This window comes from Heliconius melpomene, chromosome 12, assembly GCF_056956725.1.
Source record: "Heliconius melpomene rosina isolate 202511_hmr_F chromosome 12, ASM5695672v1, whole genome shotgun sequence".
Taxonomy (NCBI): domain Eukaryota; kingdom Metazoa; phylum Arthropoda; class Insecta; order Lepidoptera; family Nymphalidae; genus Heliconius; species Heliconius melpomene.
In genome coordinates, this window is record NC_140400.1 from 16,134,013 (window position 1) to 16,159,907 (window position 25,895).

The following is a 25,895-nucleotide window of genomic DNA, read 5'->3' on the forward strand; positions in this document are numbered from 1 at the left end:
AGAGCGAAGAAATGAAAATAAATTTAAATAAATAGTTCATTTTCTCAAGCGGGGATAGAACCCACAACCAGTTGCGTTTACATTCACACTTTGTCCGCCTGCGCCACCATAACAGTTTATACCTACCGTAGTTGTTGTTATGAGGTAGTAGTTACTTTAATACCTGTATAAGTTCATAAGAAGCTTTCTCACATCGGTGTCATGACCCACATAGGCAATTAGTCGTTTTTAATATCATACAGGTTATATCGACGAATTTAGGTCAAATGCTGAATTTATAAGTTCAGCCGATCCTAAATACCAGAAAAATATTAAAATAATAATTTTGTATTTTTTAAAATTCATTCCACTTATTCCATTCAAGCGGGGTAAGCAGGGGGAATCGAATGTCAAGATATTAGATTCTTCCTACTTATCGTGCTTAAGTGGAATCTCCTATTAGTATTTCTCTTCCTGCCTTTGCCCTCTTCGTTTCTAAAGTGAAAAAATGAAAATAATCAAGGAATTGAACTCAGAATCATCACTATTACAACGAGACGCCGCTCCACTACGTTACGGTGGCGTCAATAATTAAACCAACCAATTACCACGTGTTTGTGTCGACTAAGCCATTTACCAAAGTAACGCGCCACATCACGGTGCCCTGAGGAACCTTTTTGACAAATAAACGAGGGAGAATTTATATCCTTTTTGTATTCTGATAGCATCGCTCAGTACCTACGTGACGGGATTTGTGAAGAAAAGATTTGTAGGTACAGTTAATAGTGAAAGAATTATCTCCTTTTATAGTATTAGCTGGAGATTTTGTTTTGGGGAATGCTGAAACATTAGATTTTTATAATTAGCGCGTTTAGCGACGGAATTTAATGCACAAATATAATATACTAAAATAAGGCACATTTTAAAAACAAGTTTTAAGGTTGTTTTTAAAAAAGTTTTTTTAATTTAATTTGTATTGGATGACACTTTTTTATAATAAAGTATTTAACTAAATTTAATTAATAAATATTTATGTGTTAATTTAGATATTTTTATTTAATTTATTTTTTCTCTTTTTCCCTAATACATCGGGGAAATATTTAAATTATTTGTATTGCAATATTCAACTTTAAAAGAAAGAAATCTCGTGTTTCATTCATACCTTTGTTGATTAATATGTCACCCGTTGTCTTGGTTTGTTCTGAAATGGAGCAAGGTTGCTTGCATACAGTGTTTTATATATGTATATGAGTGTATGTATGTTTGTATATAGGTGTGAATGTAGAGTGTGTGTATGCTATCCATACCTATATTATAAATTCGAAAGTAACTCTGTCTGTCTGTCTGTCTCTCTGTCTGTCTTTTACGCAATCAGGGCCAAACCGCTAATTCTATTGTGATAAAATACTCATATAGAGATACTTGAGGGTCCCGGGATGAACATAGGATACTTTTTTTTCACATATTTGTATTATTTTCGATATATACCAATATATTAAAATAATTCATTTGACAAGCAATTTATTCCGCCATATTAATAACAGTCGTCGCTACGCGTTGCTAAGCAACGGGTTGCAAAGTTTGTTGTTTTAAGAAAATGTCACCCAAAGTGAGTTTGGTTAATGCATACATGGCGCGCGCTGATATAGATTTGTATACATTAACAAAAATTAGATGATTTCTATAATTTGATATTCATCCTTATGAAAATAAATATAATAGTCACTTTTAGCATTTCATCTAGATGGAAATTATAGTTTACTGTACAACATTCTAATAAATAATTAAGGAGATGGTATAGTATGACCGACGCGAACGGGCAGATGACTTTGATGGTTTTGTAAATTTTTATAGATTTTGAATTACTATTATTTTTTATGTAATTACTAGCGGCCCGCTCGCGGTTGCACCCGCGTCATCTATGTTATTATTAATTTCTGTCTCCTTGACTACGTCCTAGTGACGTCTATGCAAAATTTGACACTCCTAGCATTTGTAGTAACGAAGTTTCATACAAACTTTCGACCCCAAAAACAACCCCTTAGAAATCGAATATTGCAAATTCCCGTCTTAGCGAGCACCTACGTCCTATAAATAACTCCTATGCAAAATTTGAGATTCCTAGCACATGTATTTTCTGAGATTTCGTGATGAGTGAGTGACCTTTCGATTTTATATATATAGATTTTATGTAATTATTTGCTACTTATAATTAATTTATCTCAGTTCGGTTATCTATACCGATGTAATACACTTAAAATATCGTAATTTTAATCATTTGGGATTTTATTTAATATTGTTCGCAAAAATTAATAATTATTTAATATAGAAAAATGTTTAGTACGCGCGCACGGCAAACTTTAGGTACTTTTTCTAATATTAAGAATTTCCTTTAGTTACTTTTACTTTTTTTGTTTGTTCATTTCGGTTACTCAGATATTTTTTCTAATAATAAATCTCCACTTACTATTATTTTTTGAGTTATTTTAATCATTTAGGCTTATATTTTCGCGGGCGTAGCCGCGTCCGGGCCCACTAGTATATATATATATATGTTTTGTGAAATTGTAATTGGTCTATATATAAAATATTAGCTTTAACTTGTAGATTCTTTCGTATGGTCGTAGCGTTAATATAGCCTATAGAATTTCTCAATAAATAGACAACAATATAATATAAGTTCTTTGAGTGAGAGTCGAATTCACTACCATCATACACACAATCAGACGTTACTCAACAGTAAAAATATTTATTAATTCCATTAAAATTTATGAAGAACTTAAAGCGCGTTGATAAAGTTTCTTATTTTTTATCTACTTGACGCCATTTCTGGCCTGTGATGAGAAACAAAGAGAATTCATCGTTTTCCATATATTTTTGTATTTGTCTTACTAATATCGTCGGCTTCGAGTGTAAACCTGCTACGTTAGTAAGAAAACAATAACTATACTTACATTATCAGGAAATTTTCACAATTTGTACGCATATAAAACACATGAAATAAAATAAGTTTAACTAACTAAGATTACACTCTAAGTCGAGGATATACTCGTAACATGTCCAGTCGCCTGCTACAGGTAACATGCCTGTAGGCATATGACCTGTCGCAGTTGTGTCCATGTTTTCAGGTTTCACGGACGTGCAGACGTTGTTCCTGGCGTGCTTCGCCACGCTTCTGCCGCTCTTGACTGTGCTCTTCGCCACGCTTCTGGTTAGGTAAGTTTGACTTAAACTTTTAGGTATGTGTTTTATTTAAAGATTATCATGGCGTTGGTATTGTATTTGCATGTAAGTGCAATGGTTGCAGGTTCGATTCCCCTCGAGGGAATTAATAATTTTCGTTTCTGCGCTTTGTTGTGACAAAGCGCGATGTTGATTCCGCTACTGATCACGCCATGTTTTGGAAATATACGAGGTAGATGCGGAACGGAATGTCTTAACAATTAATATCTATATGAAAAATACAGAGTGAAGCTAAGGAAAGATACACCTAACTATTTATTTGTTATTAAAAATTCTAAAAAAAACTTTAAACAGTTTATTTGTATGTAAAAGTTGCATATGTATATATGTACCTGCCTTTTGGACTTCGTCCAGACACTACAGCCAATTCAGTTACACGTTTAATTCATACTACGCTAGAATTTCTAGTTGTGAACTTTTAGTGTGAATTCATACACTCTTTTATATATATTTTATAGCATTAGTTAGCTCACAACTTTGTATGCGTGAACGTAAAATAAAAAAAATCGGCTTTTTCCTCATTATTTCTCGTATATTTAACATTTTAATTTCCATGTGTTGCATCCCGCACATCGCAGGGTATTACATATAGTTATGTCACTCTGTCCTGCTCCCATTAGGTCAATTCCGTTCCCCATTTTCCGCCGAATTCTCGGGCTACGCTTGATGAGTTAGGAAACGTAACGAATTAATGAAATATTAAATATTTAATTCCCGAAACTGACAGTATTAATTTATTCTAGTTTAATTACAATTGAGACCTTACGCAAGGGTTAACGATGAGTACTTTGACCAAAGGGTCGGCTTTGCGCCTTAACAACGTGATTTATCGGGTAATATTTGTATGAGAGTGTCAAATGTTGATCCATTTTGATAGATTAAATCAGCAGGTTAGGCAGAAGGAACCTAAAGTTATGATATACCGTCTCCTGTGAACCAAATAATTACGTGTTCAGTCGCGAAATTCGATTTTATCGGAGCGAGGAAATAATTCATCCCCCTTAGTGGAAACCAAACCTACAATCGGCGCATTTACACTCAGACGTTGGTCGGCTGCGCCTTTAATATAGTTATATAATAAAAACTACATTTTCTATAGATTTTCCATATTTTTACTATCCAAAGTAATATAGTGAGACATATATAGAGCGATAGATACAGAGGAGAGTATACACTCACTCACTATATGCTTTTTTATTATTTTAAAGGTATTTTTATACATTTGTTGAGAAATAACAAGAAACTGAAAAGACGAAGTTACATTTAAACATCCCCCCGAATGGGAGTCGAGCTCACACCTATCTCATATAAGTTCCTAGTTGTGCTATAATAATAAATTTATCTATAGCATAGGCATCCATAAATGCATACCGCACTATTAAGTCTAGGACATAGGCAATAATTCTTGTTAATCGATGATAATAAATGGTTATTTGTGGCAATATGCGGCTAGTTTTGGGGTTATTATGATACGTACAGTTTGATAAGTTAGTAGTCCGGTCTTAAAGTTTTCAACTGATATTAAGACCGAGTAATTAATTAATCAGCTTCACTTATTTTTCAAGACATGAAAAAAAAAATATAAAATTTAACATTAAACTGGATAAAACCTATAACTAATACGTCCATGAATTACGTTATATATGTATGTATATATATGTACACGCTGTTACGAAGGTGAATAGTAACATAACGAAGTCAGAATACCCTCGCGACCCTTCATCAGTGTAATTAAATGATGCCGCGTGATCGAGTGTCTATGGTAATAGAGTTATATGAAAATTGATACTATAGAAGCCATTGTTGTATAGTTGCTATGGAACTGGGCGCAGTGGTTGCGTATTCGAATTCCACTTGGAAGATTGTTTATGCTTCTAATATAAGAGGCTCTTTGGGTATAGCTAATGTTCCTTAGTGCCTTCGTGTCTGAACGGTCTTTCCTCGTACATAAAAATTTATATATATGATACCTATATTTTCTCTTCATCAACGGTGAATAAACGTTACAAACGTTACTAGTAACAAGGCAAAGTTTGGCGTTTGAGTGGCCCCTCAACACGCAATGCCTTGCGGGTAACGGAGTGTCTTAACACTAGGTTCCCAGGTTCCCTCCACCTACCATGTTATGTACACGTTTGCGGTTACATTATATACGCTGCGTCACGACGGCCAAGTATAAAAAAGAATACCGAAGCTAAAGAGGTCCTGCTAAAAGCTTTCACTGTGCAGCTTTAAATAAACCGCCACTAAGTAGACAACTTGTAGGTTATTTATCTTAGAGTTCCAGTTTCCACTTTTCAGTAAACTTAAGAGTCTTACTGTATCTAGAGATATTTTCCTGCGAGCGCTCGTCCCGTCGTCGTTACATGGTATTTTTAAATATTGTAATTACCTAAAGACTAATGTATATTACCTTTCCTGTGTCCTGGTCCTGTAATAATTTTCAAATCAAGATCAGAAAATGTTCTTTAGTAAAATTTCTACATTTTCTAGACTTTAGCTTTGAACTGATGTTTGAGTGTTTTTTTTATTTTCAGACTTAGTTTTTGACTTAGGTATCAAACTATTCTAGAACGAGAACGGAATAAATAAAATTTTACTTTTGCTACGGATGGAGTTAATAAAAACGTATTAAAAACTAAAATATATTAAAAAAAATTAACTTCCCGTTGTATCCTGCACACAGTAGAGTAGGCAGAAGGAACCTACTTTTAAGACATTCTCGATATTAGTTCCGAATTTTGGAGACAATCCCTTCCTCCCAAAATTCGTTTCCGCCACTCCTTAAATAAATATTTCATTTCATCGAGTGGGGATCGAAGCAACGACCAGTCGCGTTTACGGTCACACTTTGTGTCCCTGCGCCACGACTGGCCTCAACGTATTATGAATATAAACATTTATTCGTGTTAGATTTAACCATATGATCATTATTTACTATCAGATAAGTCCAATCTGTGCCACGAGAGCGGTTTTAGATATTTATTCGAAGGCTTTACGATATTTCTAACCTTTAGAATAAACTTTTAGATCCTTTTATAGGCTAAGTCTCTGAGCTAATATTCTCGGAGCTCAGCCCACGTTGGACGCCATAGTAAAAGTTTTAGCTTTTTTACTTTTTTTATTTATGTGAAATATGTTAGGTTGATTAAAAATTACTATCGTTGTGAGTGGTCGTGGGTTCGTTTTCTACTTGGAGATATGTTTATTGTTAACTTTTTCTTTCTTTCATTTAATTAGGTGGTATAACGTTCGTTTACCCGTGATTATACTATATCTATGGATAGGAGAAGATAAAAAAGAGAAAAGATATATAATTTTTAATGTTCGAGGAGAGACTGTTCTAGCACAGAGGTACAGCGTCTGACTGTATACCTGACGGTCGTGGATTTGAATCCCACTAGAAAGAAATAGTTAATTTCTTTTCCTCGTTCTGGTTCAACGTCCTGTCCTGTTTAATGAGTGGAAATGAAATAAAAATGTATGGTTCAGTCCATTTACCGAGGAAGGCTCTATCGGATCTCGATATTAGTTCCGAATTAATCTAACCTGGTACATGCGGTCAGAGGTACGCCACGAATATACGTACAGTACTCTCAGTTGTGTCCATTTCAATTTTCATCTAGTATCAACTAAATGTATCTCTAAAAACAAAATATGCTCACTTAAATCTAAAGTAACGTAACTTAACGCCACACTAAGTTTATTTACTCAGTTTCTCGCCCAATTTCTTTAATAGTTTGTAAAATATGTAGCTTACTTTGAACGGAAACTGTTCGGATCTGGACTTTGTCCAAAAGTTAATGCCAAACATCACTTCAGTGATACGGAGACGAAAATAAAAGACTTAAATTGAGCAAAGTTTTCTGTTGTGTTTAAGTAACAATTTCTTGATATTATTGTAAATATATACGTTTTTAATAATATTCTTTGACTTGTTTCGTATTCTGTTTTTTTATCTTCATGTAGCATCCTGTATATGGCATGGAAATCTAGCATTAACACATTTCGTTCCCTACGCACCGCACCGCCCAACTTTCGAGAAAATGTGCGTTGAGTAATTGAACTTAACACCACACCATTACTAAATTAATAACTCATTAAAATAGCATCTCAAGATCGATAACAAAGTAAAGAGCAGTTTAAAAACTGTAAATATTTTATTTGAATCAAAGTTTCGTTTGAATCTACTACCACTCATATATTATTTCACTACCTATACCGTCATAGCGTTCTTGAACTTTGAAAGTAAACCACAATCTCATGACAACAAACAACTCTGAAAAGTTTTGACGCCTTTGAATTGGCTCCTTAGGAGTTAGAATCCTATTATAGACTTCCGATGAAGTTTTAACAGATTTTATAATAAAATTGGGTTTGTATTTCAAAGTAATAGTAATAAATAACTGTAAAGCACCCTACCAGGGGCCGCTGTGGGCTCGATTCCCACTTAAGAGAATCAAATATTTTCTTTCTCCACCACTCCACACGTAATGTTTCGAAAATAAGCCGGTGTGTAGGGAACGGAGTGTTTTTACTTACTGTAGAGTTGTCTCTGCGTACCCTGCTGTTTGCGGGATACAGCGTGAAAGTAAAAAAACACTAAGCATTATATGGATTCACCGTGAGGACGTGGGTGTCCGTGGTATCGCGTTGCAGACTGATGGGCTTAGATGCGGTAGTTTGGGATTTACGATACAAGTGTTGGTTTAAGAGGGCCCTTAGAAATGGCCATTGACTGTAATTTGTTATCGTTTGATATAACATATATTTTTGTACAGGTGTATGCTCCGACGGTGGTGTCCCACATGGTGCAAGAAACCTGCAGACTCCTCAGTGTCAGATAGCAGTGACAAGCCAGAGAGCAATCATCAACAGGTACGTACAGTATATTTTCATATTTTGTGTAACTACAAGCTAAAAAAAATAATATATCGCCTCCTAAGTCTAAAGTCCACACTATATTGCCACTATAGTATAGTCACGGTGCCTTCTCAATGTGAGCATCCATATTATAGGTCCGGTCTAGTGACCTTCCAAGGACGCATGTAAGAATATTTCTCCAGAATATAAGATGATGAAAATAGAACGTGATGCTGAACTGAAAACTAACTGATACAAATATAAAAGTTATAATACAAATTATTCCGTTTCTGTTCCAATAGTATAATGACAGAAGGTAACAACACCAGGACTTACTCTGTCCAGGGACATTGAAATACCAACGTTTTTCCCATTTAGATTTGAACGTTTGTTCAAAGTTTGTTTGTCACGTTGCGTTCTATTAAGATTTATTTAAGTATAATATTATTTTCCTGTACAGTAGACAGTGTTAGCTCCAGACATGTTTAATTTCCACTGTATTATAACGTTACTCTAAACTTCTAAAGTGCTAAATTACACTTTTATAGCGAAATGGTGTCAGTGAAACATTGCTGTTTATTTTTCGTAGGAGTTTTTACTTTGAGTGTATATAAAATAAATTGCAATTAATTTCGATCGAGCTTAACGATATGGTTTTTAGTGTCTTTTTTCTTTTATAAGCTTTAACTTTTATTAAAATTAATACAAATGCAATCGATGTATTCGTCGTGGCGCAGTGGCACAAGGGTGTAACCGTAACACGAAGGTTGTGGGTTCGATCCCCAGTCGGGGGATGAATTATTATTTATTTATATTTTCATTTTGTCGCTTTGGTACCACGGTAAAAGCCCGGCGTTGAGTTCCGCCACTCACCACGTAATGCCTCGAAAATTCGGTGAAAACTGAGGAACTGAGTGTCTTAACACTAGGTTTGCTCTGCCTACCCTACTACGAGTATATGTGGAATACACCGTGAAGCTTTAAGATTTAATTTTTAGTTATAACAAGCGTCTACGAATAATTGGTTTACCAGATTTTACGTTCAGATTACCCCATCTGGTCAAATGGTATGTTGTGTATGACGCAACATTCCATTTGAGACATTCTATGTGCGGGAGTGCAGGACAGTGGATTACATAGAAACGATTCACTTTATGTAATATCATTTTATTGCAAGCCCTCCTATCTCGCTCATAGCAAAGTAGCCTTTTGCCTGGTTACCGAAGCAAGGAAATAAAAATATTAAATATTTCATTTCCTCAAGTGAGATTAGAACCCACCAACCCAGCATGTTGAGTTTATTGTCGCACTCTTATTCTCCTGCGCCACGACTGGCCTTTATTCAATATATGAGGTATCCAATACACACAGAAAGTTTTTAGTCATCAATTGTTCTGCAAAACGAATAGAATAAACTTAAAACTGTGTTTATTTTTCTTTTTTTCATTTATTGCACAAACTACTCGTGGGGGGAAAATATTTAGTGCTGGGTTAGAAGGGACATGTATTATTAAAATATGAGAATGACAACCCTCTGTTCCACCTCGCTATCTAAATTTATTTCTGTCAAGGGAAAACGCTTAGATTAAATTTCCTTTTTGTGTTTTATTCATATCCAATGTAAAACGTTATTAAAATTATAATAAATTGAATTTTCACGCTTTTTCTCGCACATTCGCATGAGGTCGTCCTGGCGCAGGGGAACAAGCGTTCAAATGTAAACGCGACGGTTTCTAGTTCGATTCCTACTCGGGGGAATGAAATATTTAATCATTTAATTTCCTCACTCTGGTAACAAGGCGAAGGGCAGCTTTGAGGTCCACCGCTCAACACGCTGTCCCTCGAGAAATCGGCGGAAAAGTGAGGAACCAAAATATCCTAATGGGAACGGAATGTCTTAACGCTATATTCTCAGGTTCTCTTTGCCTATACTGAAGGATACAAAATCAAGCTAATAAAATACCAGGGTAGATGTTACAACTCTCCGATTTCCACGCACTGTCCAATTTTCTAGATTTGAATGTCCTTTTTGATTTGATCCTACAAAATCATTATTTAATATTGTTCGCAGCAGTTTAATCTATTAATAAAAAAATACGTCATTTATTTTCACGTTCGAATTAAATACTCAAAAGCTTATAGATATTTATTCGTTAATTTAATATTTTTTATAAAAAAAGTGTTTTTTATAATTTCTGTATTTATCGATAAATTATCTATAGCATAATACATTTATAAAGCACTCGAAAAATTAATTATTGTCATTTTCTCACTCTCGTAAAAAAACAAAGCAGCGTTTAGTTCCGTCACTATCTGTCAACCATGTCTCAAAAATTGAATGGTGCGTGGTGAACAGAGAGTTCTAACACTAGGCTTCCTCTGCCCACCCTGCTATATGAAGGATACATCGTCAAGCTAAAAAACACATCACAATTCCATCTAATGTTCTTAAGTATATTAAAAAGGAGATGAAAAATGGCAAAAAAATCACCATTGCATACTTGGTCGACTGCATATTTGGTGATATATCCGTCTCGCTCGCACGCACGCGTCAGAGCGGGACGGGTTGAGTGCGTTTGACCTATGCGCTTGCGCCGATTTTGGCAGTTAGCTCAAGTGCGGGTGCTTGAATTTTCAAAGTACAGTCGGGGATAAATTTATATGTAAAATCGATTTTTTTACCGTTTTATACTTTTTTAAATGTATTAGATTTTAAATTGCGAAGATTATCTATTACCTGTAAACTAAGAGGCCGTCGTGGCGCAGCGGCTCAAGGGTGTGACTCAACGCGACGGTTGTGGGTTCGATCCACACTCGAGGAAGTGAAATATTTATTTACATTTATATTTCCATTTCTTCGTTCTAGTGTCGAGGTAAAGCGCGGCGTTGAGTTCTGCCACTCAACACGCAATGCCTCCAGAATTCGGCAGAAAGTGGGAAACGGAGTATCTAACACTAGGTTCCCTGCTGTGTGCGGGATACAGCGTGAAGCTGATGATAAACTAAAAAGAACATCTGCAGAATGTGCGAATCTGTATATAGTTCGTCTGAGTATTATTTATTTTTTGTCATAAATCTTGAAAAGAATAAATAAGAGCTGTTTGATTTATTTTCAGTCCATTTTAAAGATATTAAGTGGAAATCTAGAATTTGGGAACAGCGTAAAGCTAAAAAAACATACCTGTCCTATACCTTTAATATTACATATCACAAAATGAATGCAAAGATTCAAGTAAACAACCAATTAGTTCAATTAAAGTGCTGAGTTTCGAACGTCACTGATTGACTTCGATTTAAAAGCTTTCCGAATGTAAGCTTTTACAGGATATAGTTTCATTTCGTACGAGAAATCTATCTACAACTTGATATTTTTTATGTTCTCGCTCTATCCGTCACATGGAAGGGTAGGTAGAGGGCTCCTGGGTACGTTGTGTTAAGTCACTCTGTTCCCATTTAGACATTTTGGTTTCTCAATGCTGCGCTTTGCCTCGTTATCAGAGCGAGGAAAAGGAAAATATTAAATAAAATTTATTATCTTGAGTGGGAATTCAACACTCAACCAATTGCATTTCTAGTCGCAAGCTTTAGCCCCTGCGCCACGACTGGCCTCTTGGCCACATTTTGATTATCTTACTTTGTTGATAGTAAAACTTATAATATTAATTTTATTTTTTAAATGTGTTCAACAAGAAATTATTAATTTAATTAGGTGGAGATAATTTAGTAATTATATTTGCTTTGTTAAGAGTGTGCTTACTACGAAGGGATTTACCAAGTTATGTAGGATTTTAACATTCAAATTTGTCGTAAGTAAACAATGGGGTGATTTAAGTTACATGTACGGTAAACGGTATTTTACTAAATGTTTTAAAATCATATAGACGCTATTAATATTAGTTTTGTAGAGTAAAATTTTATCGAAATCATACCATGTCAACATGGGCTTGACTGTACAGCCAAAATCTATACATACAATTCTATCCTCTAGTACTTACGAATAATGACTGTTACACACATACAAATACACACATGCACACTTAAGTCAGCACACACACTCACGCAAAATAAACCTCGTTCAAGAAAATAGTGTGATATTTTGGTTTATTGATATAGTATTTTAACGCATCGCGGCACTATTGGGAAGTCTGAGTACACGCGATTATTTTGGGTTCAATTCTTATTCAAGAAACGACGTTTTGTTACAAATAGAATTCACAACCACCGTCTAAATAGTTAAATGCTGTCTCAGCGAACGATGGTGGCGAATGATAGTAAAAGTTAATTGACCTGAAAAGCTTTTACTGGTCTTTTTGTACAGTTTAAATAAATATAAAACGTTTTATTTATATACTTATTCAAAGTAGTGAAAATTGTAGAATGGTTAAAAGCTGCATTTACTGAATAATACTATTGATAGAATTTCAAAGCTTGTATAAAAAAGTGAGTAGGTATATTCATACTGTAATTAAATTATATTTGAATTATGAGTGTGGCTGTGGGTTGGTATTACACCCGGGAAATGACTTATTTGCATTTTTCAGAACGAGATTCTGAAAAACAGAACAGACGTTGTTTCCCGAAGCACAACACGCATTGTCTCGAAAAAGAGACGACATTTCTTCGGTATACAGCGTAAAAATTGAATCGATTTTTGTATGAAATTGAATTAAAAATCGTTTTAATCTAAATCTTAACAACAAAATGTACAAAACACCACAAAATATACTAATCTTAGGAATTACTATTTTTATTTATCTTTTTGTGTCAAATAGTCCATTTATTAGAAAATGCCTTCGAAGTTCCGACGTAACTTAGATACAAGAATTTGACCACGAGAACAAAACCGCAGTTAAAAGCAAGTTTAGTTGCATCTTCGTTAATCGTATCGACTTTAAGCTATAAATGATTACCAAAATTTCCCTTCGCCCTAACACCGCCGTGTGTGCGTGAGCCGGTCCCGCGCACTCTACTATAGTAGCATGCGTATAGTACACCTATACTGTAGTATACTGTACTACAGTATACTACAGTATAGGTGTGTAGTGATGGCTATTCATGAGGTTTCAACCACGTTTTTGCAATCGCAGGGCTTAAATTAAACGATAAATTTTAGTTCGTATATTGAAAGACTTTCTTGTATACTTCGTATTGTCTTTAAGCAACTTAGTGTTTTTTTATAAAAAGCAGTTTTATACATTAGCGGAGAAGGCAGAGGGAATCTAGTGTTAAGACACTCTGTTTCCCACTCTTTTAATTTGGTGAGAAATAAATATAATGAAAATATTAGGTCACGCCGAGTCGAGAGATTAGCGCGTTAAACCAAAGAAACGTTTTATGATATTGTAATAATACAGACACAATACACTTAAAGCTAATTCGTAAAATTTCACCCTTTTATATTCAAAAGCTCAAATTAAACCATAAAATTTTAGTACAAATATCGTAAGAGTTTGGTTTGGTCATCTTAATTTTATATCTTTTTCTTTCTGTTATTTTCATATTCTATGTCGCATTTAGCAGGGCAGGCAAAGGGAATCTAGTGAATAATCCGTTACCATAAAGACACTTTCGTTGCCCACTTTCCGCCGAATTCTGGAGACATGGCGTGTTGAGTGGCGGAATTCAACGTGGAATAATTATTAATCCTATATCTTATAAAACAAAGTCGCTTTTTGTGTCTGTCTGAACTTTCTAACTCTTCTTCTTCTAAACCACCCAACGGATTTGGATGCGGTTTTCACCATTAGGTCGAGTATGTCTCAGGGAAGGTTTATATATAGTTTATTATTTGTACATTCTTATGTAAATAACCATAAATACGACAATCGTGTATTAAGTCCTACCCGCTGAGACACTTTGGCGCATGCGCTGCTTTAATGGTACATACTACATGAAAAAAATGTACTGGAGTATTGTTCCTCTTAATAAGATCTACAAAAAAGTCCGCGATGGCATATTCGTATCTTTTAAGAATAACGTGTAGTGAAGATATTTCTGTCTAAAAATAGTAATTTCAATATATTTTTTATTGTGAGGGATATTTTTCCATAATGGTATTAATCCTTATCCTTTAAAATACTTTATTAAATTTCTACATTAAACGAAGATAAAATTTGCTTTTTAAACTATTTCGAAATTGCGAATAGTTTTAGAGAAAAACGCATTTAATTATTGACACATCACGCCGTTCACACATCAACTGTATCGAGTCAAGTTTCACTTATCCCTTACTCTGAGCATATAAATAAGTATATTAGTTACGTTGGCCATTTAATGTAGATCAAAACTGTCTTTTCTGTTTTTCATTTTAATAAGTACTTTAGAAGTTGTTACACTATCAAAAAATCCTTGCTGCGAAACGCGCCTCGCGACGTTATGCTTATACAAGCGAGTCCGCCGCGCCCGCCTGCCTTACATGCATCGGTGGTTCAGTGGTAGAATGCTCGCCTGCCACGCGGGCAGCCCGGGTTCAATTCCCGGCCGATGCATTCTATTTAATTTTCGTCACAGGCAGCCACGTAGTGCTTGATTTTCATCAGGGACAGAATACCCTCTTCAGCATTAACCACAAGCTCGAAAAAAAAACCCGACTGCCTTTATAGCAACGAAGATTTAGATGCGTTTGCACGTATTGGATAATTCGAGTTAAATGTATTATTTAATGTCATTTAACTATCCAAAAATAGTAATTTAAATATATTTTAATAAGTACTTGAAAAGATTAGTAGCACAGATTTAAAATTACGGTACCTACTAAAAAATCCTTGCCGAGTAAAACAATTGGAAAATCCTTATTGAAACTACGAAAATGCGGGTTGCATTAGGGTTTAATTAATTTTCACATTATCTTAAGTGCTTTGCAAACATACATTATGTGAATAATCCAGTAGTAAAAGCGGGCGAAGCCGCAAGGGGGTCGCTAGTATTAAATATACAGTGAATGACGCCATACGCGGGCTGTTGAAGCGGACAGTACACGCGAGGGTTGTAAGTTTGATCCCCGCTCGGGGGGATGTATATATGTATATCCTATCCTGGTACTTGTTATTCGGCTTTAGTTGGTAAACGAATTTTAAATATGCTTATCAATTTAGCTTCCAATCCTTTAACTGTACCTAGTCATGAAACTAGGCAATTATACGCGGATCATTGAGCTGATCTGATGATGGAACTGGCTTGTGGCTAAAGGAACCTTAAGCGTGGCGATGAGTTCCATCACTTGACACGTAATGTCTCGAACATTAAATGCTACATGAGGAAGGGAGTGTCATGACATTAAATTCTCTCTGTCTACGCTGCTACATGCGGAGAGCTCGGAGGATAAAAACTACAATTTATTTTAAGAGTGTTTAGTATATCAGAAGTAAATGCTTCGTGAGTATCGACTTTATTATACTTCGTATTATGTTACCTTATTGGAGTACAATATTTATTAAGCTACTTGATAATATTTTGATTACTTTATATTGTATTAAATAGTAGGTACTTATATTTTATGTTTTGTAAGGATTCAATGAGGTCTAAGTGAATAGTTTTTTTGTCCAAATTCTCCTTATCACGCAGATAATGGGGTAGTGAGAAGGAACCTAATATTAAGTTGCGTGTTGAGTGACGGAACTCTACAACAAAAAAGCGCCGCGCTTTGTCTTGGACGAGGAAATCAGAACATTCTATTATCCCGATTGGGAATCAAACCTGTAATCGTCACGTTAGCAGTCAGAGTGTGTTGGCTTCAATATGTTTTTGTTAATTAAAATATTTATGTTTCATTTTCGGTCTGGTTAAATAGAGCGCGTCGTCGGGTTCCGCCTGACACACAGTGTCTGTAAAAAAGTTTTTTTTAGGGAAAAAGTGACAGGAATGTTTAGTTAATACGTATAACATAATAATAAAACGGGATACAGCGTGACGCTAAATAAAAATGAAATAGAAAATGACGTTTTTAATGCCGGTATGACACATCGCCACATGCATTGGTTGTAGACGCGACGGGAGTTCGATTGCCACTCGGGGGATAAATTGCGGATTTATTCCTCCGCGGGAAAATAAAAATATTTTAAATAAAATCATATCCTCCAGTAGTGATTGAACCCATACCAATTGATTTATAAGTCAGACTCTATTCTACTGCGTCATAGAGCAATTTATACGTAAAAAAATTAAATATATTTAATTATGAAAATCCTTTAGTTGTAGGTAAACCCATAAAAATATGTCGATTCATATATATTTATTTATTGTATTTCGGTATAAACCCATTTTTTAAAGTAACAACTAAACAACAGTTAGGTTACGTTTCTAATTAGCACTTGGCAGCGGCTTCGAATTCTACGACGTGATTCTACTCGGTCAACATTGCGGTGAATATTTGACATTTGCATATCAACGGAAAGATTAGTCACTATGTTGTCAATATAGAGCTTACGTCACATTGGCAATATGTGAATGTTCAATTGTTAATATTTTACTGATTTTCCTAGGTAAGGAACCTGGGAACCTGTGTTAATATGTATAACTCCGTTCCCATTAAGACATTTCCGTTCCCCACTTTCCATCGAATTCACCACTCGAGATATGCCAGTGCTTAAACACTTCTGTCTGCTACTTGCAACCGTCAAAACTTTGGGACAATGCGTGTTGAGTAAATGTAAGTCTCCAATCAGTAATCGAACCCACTATCGTAGCGCGAAGTTGGATATTTTCTGACTCTGGTTTCTCCAAAAGTCGTAAAGCTATTTTTGAACATTTCAAAATGTTCAATAAGTAACTTGTTTTTTTGAAAACAAAGATTGTATTGACGGAATAAAAATAAATGTTTTAATTACGAGATAAAAAGTGAAATAAGAAATCAATTAATTAATGTAGTCAAAATAATCTGTCACTTTAGTTTTAAAAAAACTTTATACAATTATAAGAACTCTTTTTTCAGCTTCACGCTGAATCCCACATTTAACAGGGTAGGCAGAGGGATCTTGTGAACCTAGCGCAAATACACTCCGTTCCCATTAAGTCACTTTCGTTCCCCACTTTCCATCGAATAGTGGAGGCATTGCGTCTTGAGTGGCGAACTCGCCAGTGAGAACAAAAGAAAATATTAAATATTTAAATTCCTTTACCCCTCAAGGAAATTAAATATTAATTATCAAAACTACAACCTGTACTTTAACGGACGCACGCTTGTGCCGCTGCGCTCAGTATTATAAAATCAAAATTATCAAACATTTGTTATAATTTTTGCTCAAAATCGTACTCCTTACCCAAGTTACCCAATAGAATTACTAACCAAAAAACCCAAGAGATCGCTCAACTACCTCATTATTTCCAATTCGGTTACAATACGTACTGTCACCTTTTGTTTTTCTTTGTAAATGCATTTTGTAGTTCCGGCTAAGTCATTTGCACTCTTTGAATGCGGACGAATAACACAACAAACTTACTAAAATATGTAAAAAAAATATTTTTAAACGATTTTTTACTTTATTTAAAAAGAAATAAGAGTGATGTGAGATTTTTTGGGCAAATTACTTTAGCCACAGCATCTTTGTACCGAACTAACGGTAGATCTGGTTTGGAAAGCAATGTATTGAGCTCGAGTGTATGTGCGTTGTTTAAACGGAGTTTGAACGATTTTATATATATATAATGCATTATAAATGTATGTAAGTGCTAATTTTAAAGTTTAGTTAAGTTATGTCCCGTGAAAATTTCTAATTTTCATTGATTATTATTATTTTACTTAATGCTTATGTTTTTTTAAATAGTTTTTATTTTCTTGCTCCGGCAAGATAACTCACAGCGTTGAGTTCCGCCACTTATCAAGCAATGTTTCGAATTTCCTCCGTTCCGAGGGGAACCCTGCGTACTAAGTGTAGCTAAAATACAAAATATAATCCATTTTTACTATAAAACATCGAAATTGATGAAAACGAAGGCGACAGTAAATACCATATGTTACGTACTTTAAATACATATAAGCGAATATTACCAAATTTCCTCAAATTACTTTTTTACGCCGCCTTTAATCTGTCATCGGGTGATCCATTCAACGTATAATTTATAAACGTGTAACTTTCGTAAATTTAATAAACATTTAAGCTATTATGTCTACAATGTCGTGAAAAAAACTAAATTGAAATTGAGTCCGAAATTAGTTTTACATGGATAGAGAAAGAGGACGTAGTGTTAAGACACTCCGTTCCCCAATTTTCCCTTAACTTTCCAGACACGTAATAGCGTGCTGAGTGCCGAAACTCAACACATATGACCCACAATACCACTTTCCAAATCTTATTTATTATAATGTAAATGTATGAAACATTGATGAATACTCGATTATTCGTGACCTTTCGTTTCAGTGCGATATATTCTTGTTAGAGCCTTCGTAACGAGTGAAAGCTGCCTTCTCGGAAGCCGACTCGGGCATAGAATTCACATAAGTAGCGCAAAACTGTTGAAATCGATAAATATGTCATGTGTGTGTGTGAAAGTTATTACAAGGAGACATTTTAAAAGTTTTGGTTGTTGTTACTTAATAAAAAATATTATTTTTGTAGATATGAAGGAGAGACTATTATGAAGAAAAATATGGTTCCACCCTGTATCTCGCATATAGCAGGATAGGCAGAGGGGTTTGTGGAGCAAATATGGGTTATCCCGGAATCCTCACGGAATCGGAATACACGCGGGACAAACTACAGTTTCCGCGCGCCCCTACTTAGACAGATGTGAAACAACATCAAATAAATTCCCAAAGGACTTATATAACAACTTATTTAGTGAAAAATTTTACAGATAAACCATACGTACACTTTATAAATAATCAAGTTTTCTTTACTACACTCAAATATTTATTTGTATAGTTCAAGCGGGCGAAACCGCGCGCGGGCCGGCAGTTATAAAACAAATTCTAAGAAACTATTTGACAAAATCCTTAATTCAAATTGTTCGTTATTACCAACGTAATGTCGATCATTATGTTAAATTATTACATTATATTCGACTTTAGTAAAAAATTGCACGTGGGTGTGGACTTGGCCTTAATTGTCTCTGGCTTTTTTTAACGGCTATAAATTATAGTATTATTATATATTTATTTTAACGATATTATTGCATCATAGGACAAGGAAAGGAATATCATATTTCGTCCTGATAAAGATCGTTGATGTGCAGTAGTACAGCGCCAGACCACGTCGGTAAACGCCATGGTCGTGTGTTCGACTTCGACTCAAGAGAATAAAAATATTAGGAGAAACTGGTAAATAAAACCTATCGCTGAGTTTCGTTCCGCTCTCAAAAATTGGTTCACATTTGACTTTGAATTAGACCTCAAGGTCTAATGAAAATATTTTAAAATGATTTATTCAAAAAAAATAATAATATTAATTTAAGAATCTAAAGTTAATTCAGTTACATCGTAATCGTCAAGACGAATCTAACTCGGTGTTACTAATAGGGTTTCGTCCCCTACCTTCAGGCTTCATTATCAGACCAGCTCGATGACACCATATCAATGAATTGTTATATGATCTACAAGGTTAAGTGTCGCCACCGTGATCAAATGATAATAATTAAAATAGTAGGTATATCGAAACGATAAACGTCATTTGTCAATATACACAGAGCCTATCTACATAAATGCAGTATTCCACATAAAAATATTTTTTGAATGTAAATTAAACAAGTAGTTCCTAGGATTAGCGCGTTCAACCAAACAGCACAGTACATCTTTATAATATTAGTATAGAAAGAAGTATAGATACAGGATAAATTATATATACTTGTCAAGTTCAATGATCATAAAACACGTCAAAGTGGGTGAAATTAAGTGACTTGAATTTTATTATACTCGTATAGTTATAGCTGGAACTTAGAGAGGCATATTTTAAATATTGCATCGATTGAGAATCGAAACCAAGACCGTTATGCAGAGTTACAAACATGGTGGCCGCACTGCCGAGTTTTAGTCCTTTTGCGGCTGTAAATTTGGACATTACGAATTATTATTTTTTTTTTAAAATACAAATGCATTTAAAACAGAAGTTGAAATTTTAAAAAAATATATTTTTCTGATATATAGTAAACGTAATGAAAGCCGCAGGTCATAATTGACAATTAAATAATATTATGACAGTTGTTCAGCTTCAAAATGTGTAAATTACATATACTAAAATGCCTTATTGAATGGACACTTGCTGTGATATCGATAATTACACCTGCGTTTATATTTTACGCCACTTTGCGATGTTTTTGGGCCAATCTGACCCACTCGCGGCTTCGCCGGCTTGAAGTACATAATTATTAATTTACTAATCTGCATTACTCCCGTTTTCTAATAATAATATCTATATTGAAAACTAAAGTTTCATGCAATTAAATAAAACAGTTATTACTTATTTCTAATAATTTTGTCGAACCACATTCTTTAAAACGGTATATTTTTTTATTTATAACCTTATTGAAGCAAAAGAGGCAGATAATAATAATGATTCTATAACATTATTTTTTATATATCTTCCGTACAGATACCGCCGATCTGTTAAGACACTTCCGTTCTCCTGTTTCCGCCGAATTCGGGAGGCATTACGTGAGTGGCTGAACTCAACGCCGCATGTTTGTTTAAGTATCATTAAAGTTAATGTTGTACTGCTTTATCTAGTATTTAAAATTTGCAAATAAGTGAAGAATAGGTTCCAGCACTCAACAAGCAATGTTTCAAGAAATGTTGGATACGTGGGGTACGAAATAACACTAGGTCCCCTTTGCCTACCTTTGTTATGCAAAAGAAAGAATAAAAAAAAATAAAAATATTAAATACTTTTACAGAGAAAATATATGTTGTGCTGTTTGCCTAGCGCTGAGCTATTAGCGTAGCTAGTCTGTCTACGGCTACGAGGTTACGGCTAGACGTAGATAGCGTATAGTATCTATTCGTAGGCGCGCTACGTAATACTCATGTTCATGAATTGTCGTATGAAAGAAATAAGTTTTTGTTTTCTTTTTGTTATACTCGGTTCTTATTTAGGTTGTTTAAGTTATATATCTTAGTTTTAGGCTGCATTCCAGGCAAATGAAACAGGGAGAAGGGTGACCAAGTAGTGAACGTGAAAAGTTCCGCTTTCCAATTTCTGCCCAATTTTCAAAATCGTACGTAATTTTAAAAATGATTTACAAAGCGAGACGTTGATTTCCGCCGTTCAAGGGTGGAAATCAACACCGTGCTTTATCTTGTTACCAGAGCAAGCGAAAACGAACCTACACCCGTCGCGCTAGTCAGATCTACGACGCGGCGACGGCTTACAAAGTAAAAATTTTAAATATATTTTTTTACTCACTCATTAAAAATACATAAATGCTATCTCAATTCAAAAGCTCGGACGAAAATGTACAAATCTTTTGAAGGTTACCCTCGAGTTTCTCCACATTACAGTGCGCTGTAAAACTGTGAGTATTTACGACAGATCGTATCTACTGTCAGTCGTAAAGTGGGCAACATGGCGATTCTAATTTTATTATGTTATATTATATTATTTTATGTTTTGTTTTGCCCAGAAATTTATAATGTTACCGCGTTTTACTTTTTAATATTTATTCTAGACGTGGAATAGGCAAAGGGAGCTAAGTAATTTGGTTCTCTGCAGTCTAACAGACATTGTGTTTTGGTGGTTGCCCAATATCATATTTAGAATTATTAATTAGAACAAAAAAATATTTTAGGCCGCCACGGCGCAGCTGCAAAGAACCTGAATGTAAACGTGACGGTTGTTGGTTCGATTCTCATTTGCGATAATAATATATTTTCTTTTCCTCGTTCTGGTAACAAGACAACGAGCATAAGTTCCAGCAATGAATACGAAATATCTCGAAAATTGAGTACGAAATATCTCGAAGATAGAAGTGTCTCGAAAATTAAGCGAAGAGTGTGTTAATACTAGGTTCAATCAAAAAAAATTAGGATCCAGCTAGAGGAAGCGACCAGATTTAAATATTTTTTGATTGTTTTAAAACGTTACTTTAAAAATGTTACCTACTAGCCTCGCTATGATTAAATAATAAGTCTTCAACAAACAGAAACCAAAAAATAAACACAAATAAAAAAAATACGAAAAAGATAAATATCATTTATGTATACACAATTGACGTAAAAAAATTTCAATGCCACCGTCATGCGCGTCAAGATCAAATAAAACAAGAGGTACGGCAAGTTAAATATAAAACATGCTATGAAATAATAATTACCAAAAAATTGAAGGCCGACAAAATTGTATTTTTTTCTTTGTAATTTCATATTTTATTTAATTTTAATTGTAATTAAGAAACTTTAATAGTAGACTTTGCCTTCAGTTTAGCACGTGTTCAACAGATTTGTTTATAGCCATTTATGTCGATAATTTGTAAAGTAATATACTCGTAATTTTTTTATTGATGAATGTGACCATTTCCTCATTATATTAGTATAGATGTATCGAATCATTTTTGGAAACATAAAAATCTATTTGGATAAAGATTATTGTGAGTTTGAATTTGACAGACGCCATTGTAGTTGTATGTTGGCTTTTCGTTTTTTTTTATTTTTATAATTAAGGTTTGCAATAATATTATAAAAAAAATACTAAATATTACACGAGTTTTATGCAGTTATGTACAGCCGGTTGAAAGCAAACACAATATGCATTTGCTGCGTCCGGCTTCACAACAATTATGATTTAAATATATTACTTAGTAAAATACAAAAAATATAATGCAAACTGCATATTTAAATTATTTAAATTTGTTTGAACTATAAAAACAAAAACAAATGATAAATATAAGTTTCATTATTTTTATATTTTTTATTGGTAATATAATTTTTGTTTGAGATTTATCAATTATTGATCAGAATCAGCTCAATATGACAGAAACACGACGTTAATGGCCATACTCTTAATTCCATGTCGAATGTATGTATGTATGTATGTATGTTTGTTCCGGAATACTCGTTTATTGATTATGTTGTCCTCAATATGATAATAGCAGGTAGATTCTGCACAGACGAAATCATGATAAAAAATTTTAGCCGTTATATTACTCGTAAGTGTACAAAAATATACATATTTAACATAATTATCTAAAGTTCACTTTTGATTTTACTGTGTTTGTAGATTCAAAAAACCTTCTACGGATTCGAGCTAAGTTTTTAGATAAATATTGATTATTAATGTGTACCGGACTTTACCAGAGTACGGAAATGAAAGTAATTCAATGGTACTTTTTCTCTCGAGTGTACATCAAATCCACGACTATCGTGGTTACAATGCCCAGTTCAATATCTAGTATTCTTTCTACACATACATATGTGAGTTTTGGTGTCGCAGCGGCACAGAGAGTGACTGTAACGCGACGGTCGTGAGTTCGATTCGCACGCGGAGGTTTTTTTCGCACCCTGGTATTACTACCAGGAGTCTTACGACAAGGAGATGAATGTTGCCACTCAACACACAATGTCTCGAAAATTACGAGGACAGTTGGGAACTGATACTAGGTTCCCTTTATCTGGATTCCCTGTTTATGCTGGATATAATATATGAAACTAAAAAAAATAAAAAATGTACATATAATACAAGTTCTTTAATTTAAAATGCATTGAATTTACTTAGTTTTGTATTTTTTTTCGAGCGTGTTAAAATATTGTTAATTATATTCTTAATTAATGTATTATTATTATTTTAAATAGGATTTTTTCTTAATTATTTAACTTCAAGGTGTAGAATGAAAAAAATGATGAGGGAAACGTAGATAAATATGATATATTTTTAAATGATATTTATGCAAATATATAACGTTTTAAAATTTGGCATATTATGCTGGACACACTATCAGGAAATGCTGTTAATTATCGCAACAATGGACGCTTAGGTGTTGCCACGACTTCAGATGGCGGAACTTAATCCTACGCTTTGTCTTGTTACAAGATGTAGGAAATTAAAATAATTGGTGAAATATGAAACAGGAATCAAAACCACAACCGTCGTCACTCTTACCGCTGCGCCACTAAATTATGCTTCATTATGTCATAGTTTTATTATATTTATATTGCATTAATATATCTATATTGAGATGTATGGGAGTGACTTAACAAAAAAAACCGAGCTAAGTCGTCAAAATCTTATACAAGAATTCGGCGGTGGTCCGCGGGAGGGGCGCGCTGCCAAAAATCTAGTCAAACGAGCTCGGTAGTGCAATGTACTGAGGCGATTTTGTTGGGACTCGAGTGGAAAAGAATCGATTAATATAAATTTTCTTATATAAATAATTCTATGTGAGATTGTTATGGGTTCGATTCTTATCGGGGGGAATGATTCAGCTAAACATATTTTTGTATTTTCGGTTCGATTACGTAAAATACGGCGTTGAGTTACGTCACTCAATACGTTATGCGGATATTCATCCGCATAAAATACATTCCATCTATTTAGAAGGAATGTATTTTTAACATTTTTAAAGTGTTATTTTTATTGCCTACGACACTAAAAATCACAGTAAAAGAGAAAAAAAGGATTAATAAGACTAAACTTAATGTTATATTTAACGAAGCTTATTAAATTTGAACGTATTATTCTTAACAAACTGCGGTGTTGAGTTTCGTCATTCATATCTTGAATATTGAGTGATAAACTTTTACCTACCCTGCTATGCAGGAAAAAGCTTCATTTAAATTTTATTTTAACAAGGAAAATCAACGAATAAATCCGGTCATTGCCCGGTTAGTTTAGGAATTTTTTTGCTATCCACTAGTAACAATTCAATTTACTTTGGTCGTGTTGATGTTAAGTGTCACTGACACTTATTGTACAAAACGTTGATCCTGAGAGGATATTGAACCCACGACTATGTATCGCTAATGTCCCAATTATACTATTGATGCCGTTGCGGTGTGGTTGCACAGTGTCTGACGTTAAGTTTGGAGTTAATTATTTACATTTTCCGGCTCTGATATCAAAACAAAGGGCGACGTTGAGTTCCACCATTCTACGTACAATAACTCAAAAATAAAAAGCTAAAAAAAATAAGCAAAAATGTGAGTAGCGTCTTAAGAAAAAAATAAAATACACGACTCCAAAGTTTTCTCTGCTCGGTCGTTAGATAGTATGGCAAGAGTAGGTGCATCTAAAAAGTGCAATGCGATCGAGAGCTTGGGCAGAGCAAAGATGGCCGAAAGCGGGCATCGACCGGCCGTCGACCCAGCTACCCTAGCCCCAAGGTGCCTTTGATACCTAATAATATTGATGTATGCACCTATTTATACTTGCTATACTTATTAATATTGTAAAGCTGAACAGTTTTGTTTGGTTGAACGAGCCAATCTCAGGAACTTATTATTGAATTTGGCGAATTCTTTTATAATAATAGTTCATTTATCGAGGAATGCCTTATGTAATGTACCTGTGGTCAGAGTTACTTGAGAATGTGTTGAATTATATTATGTCAAACACAACTCTTAGTCTGCTCGTAGTCCTTCGTTGGTAAATCATTTTATATTAGGTTGGTTATTGTTTATGTTAGATTACTTATTGTTTATATTAGGTTAAATATTGTTTTATATCTTAATAGGAACGAAATGTCTTAACGTTAGGATTTTTTTTTTTTTTTATGTTAAAAGGACAAGGCAAACGAGCGTTAGGGTCACCTGATGGTGATCACCGCCGCCCACGACCCCGTGCAGCACCAGAGGAGCTACAGGTGCGTTGCCGGCCTTTGAGGTGGAGATAGACGCGCTTTTTAAAGGTACCCATATCGTACCAACCTGGAAACACTGCCGCGGGTAGACCGTTTCA

At 34.4% G+C, this 25,895-nt stretch overlaps 1 protein-coding gene across 3 annotated transcripts in view; it reads left to right on the forward strand.

Annotated features, from left to right (window-relative positions):
• The window catches only part of LOC146534179 (uncharacterized), a 47,409-nt gene that overhangs the window by 14,668 nt on the left and 6,846 nt on the right, over positions 1-25,895 (forward strand). For 2 of the 3 annotated variants that reach the window (XM_085194613.1, XM_085194614.1), the window contains exons 3-4: positions 3,090-3,195; positions 8,004-8,100. In XM_085194613.1, the coding sequence (XP_085050739.1) occupies positions 3,090-3,195; positions 8,004-8,100 (203 nt within the window). The remainder of the gene's footprint in view (positions 1-3,089; positions 3,196-8,003; positions 8,101-25,895) is intronic. The other variant, XM_085194615.1, reaches the window with a different exon arrangement.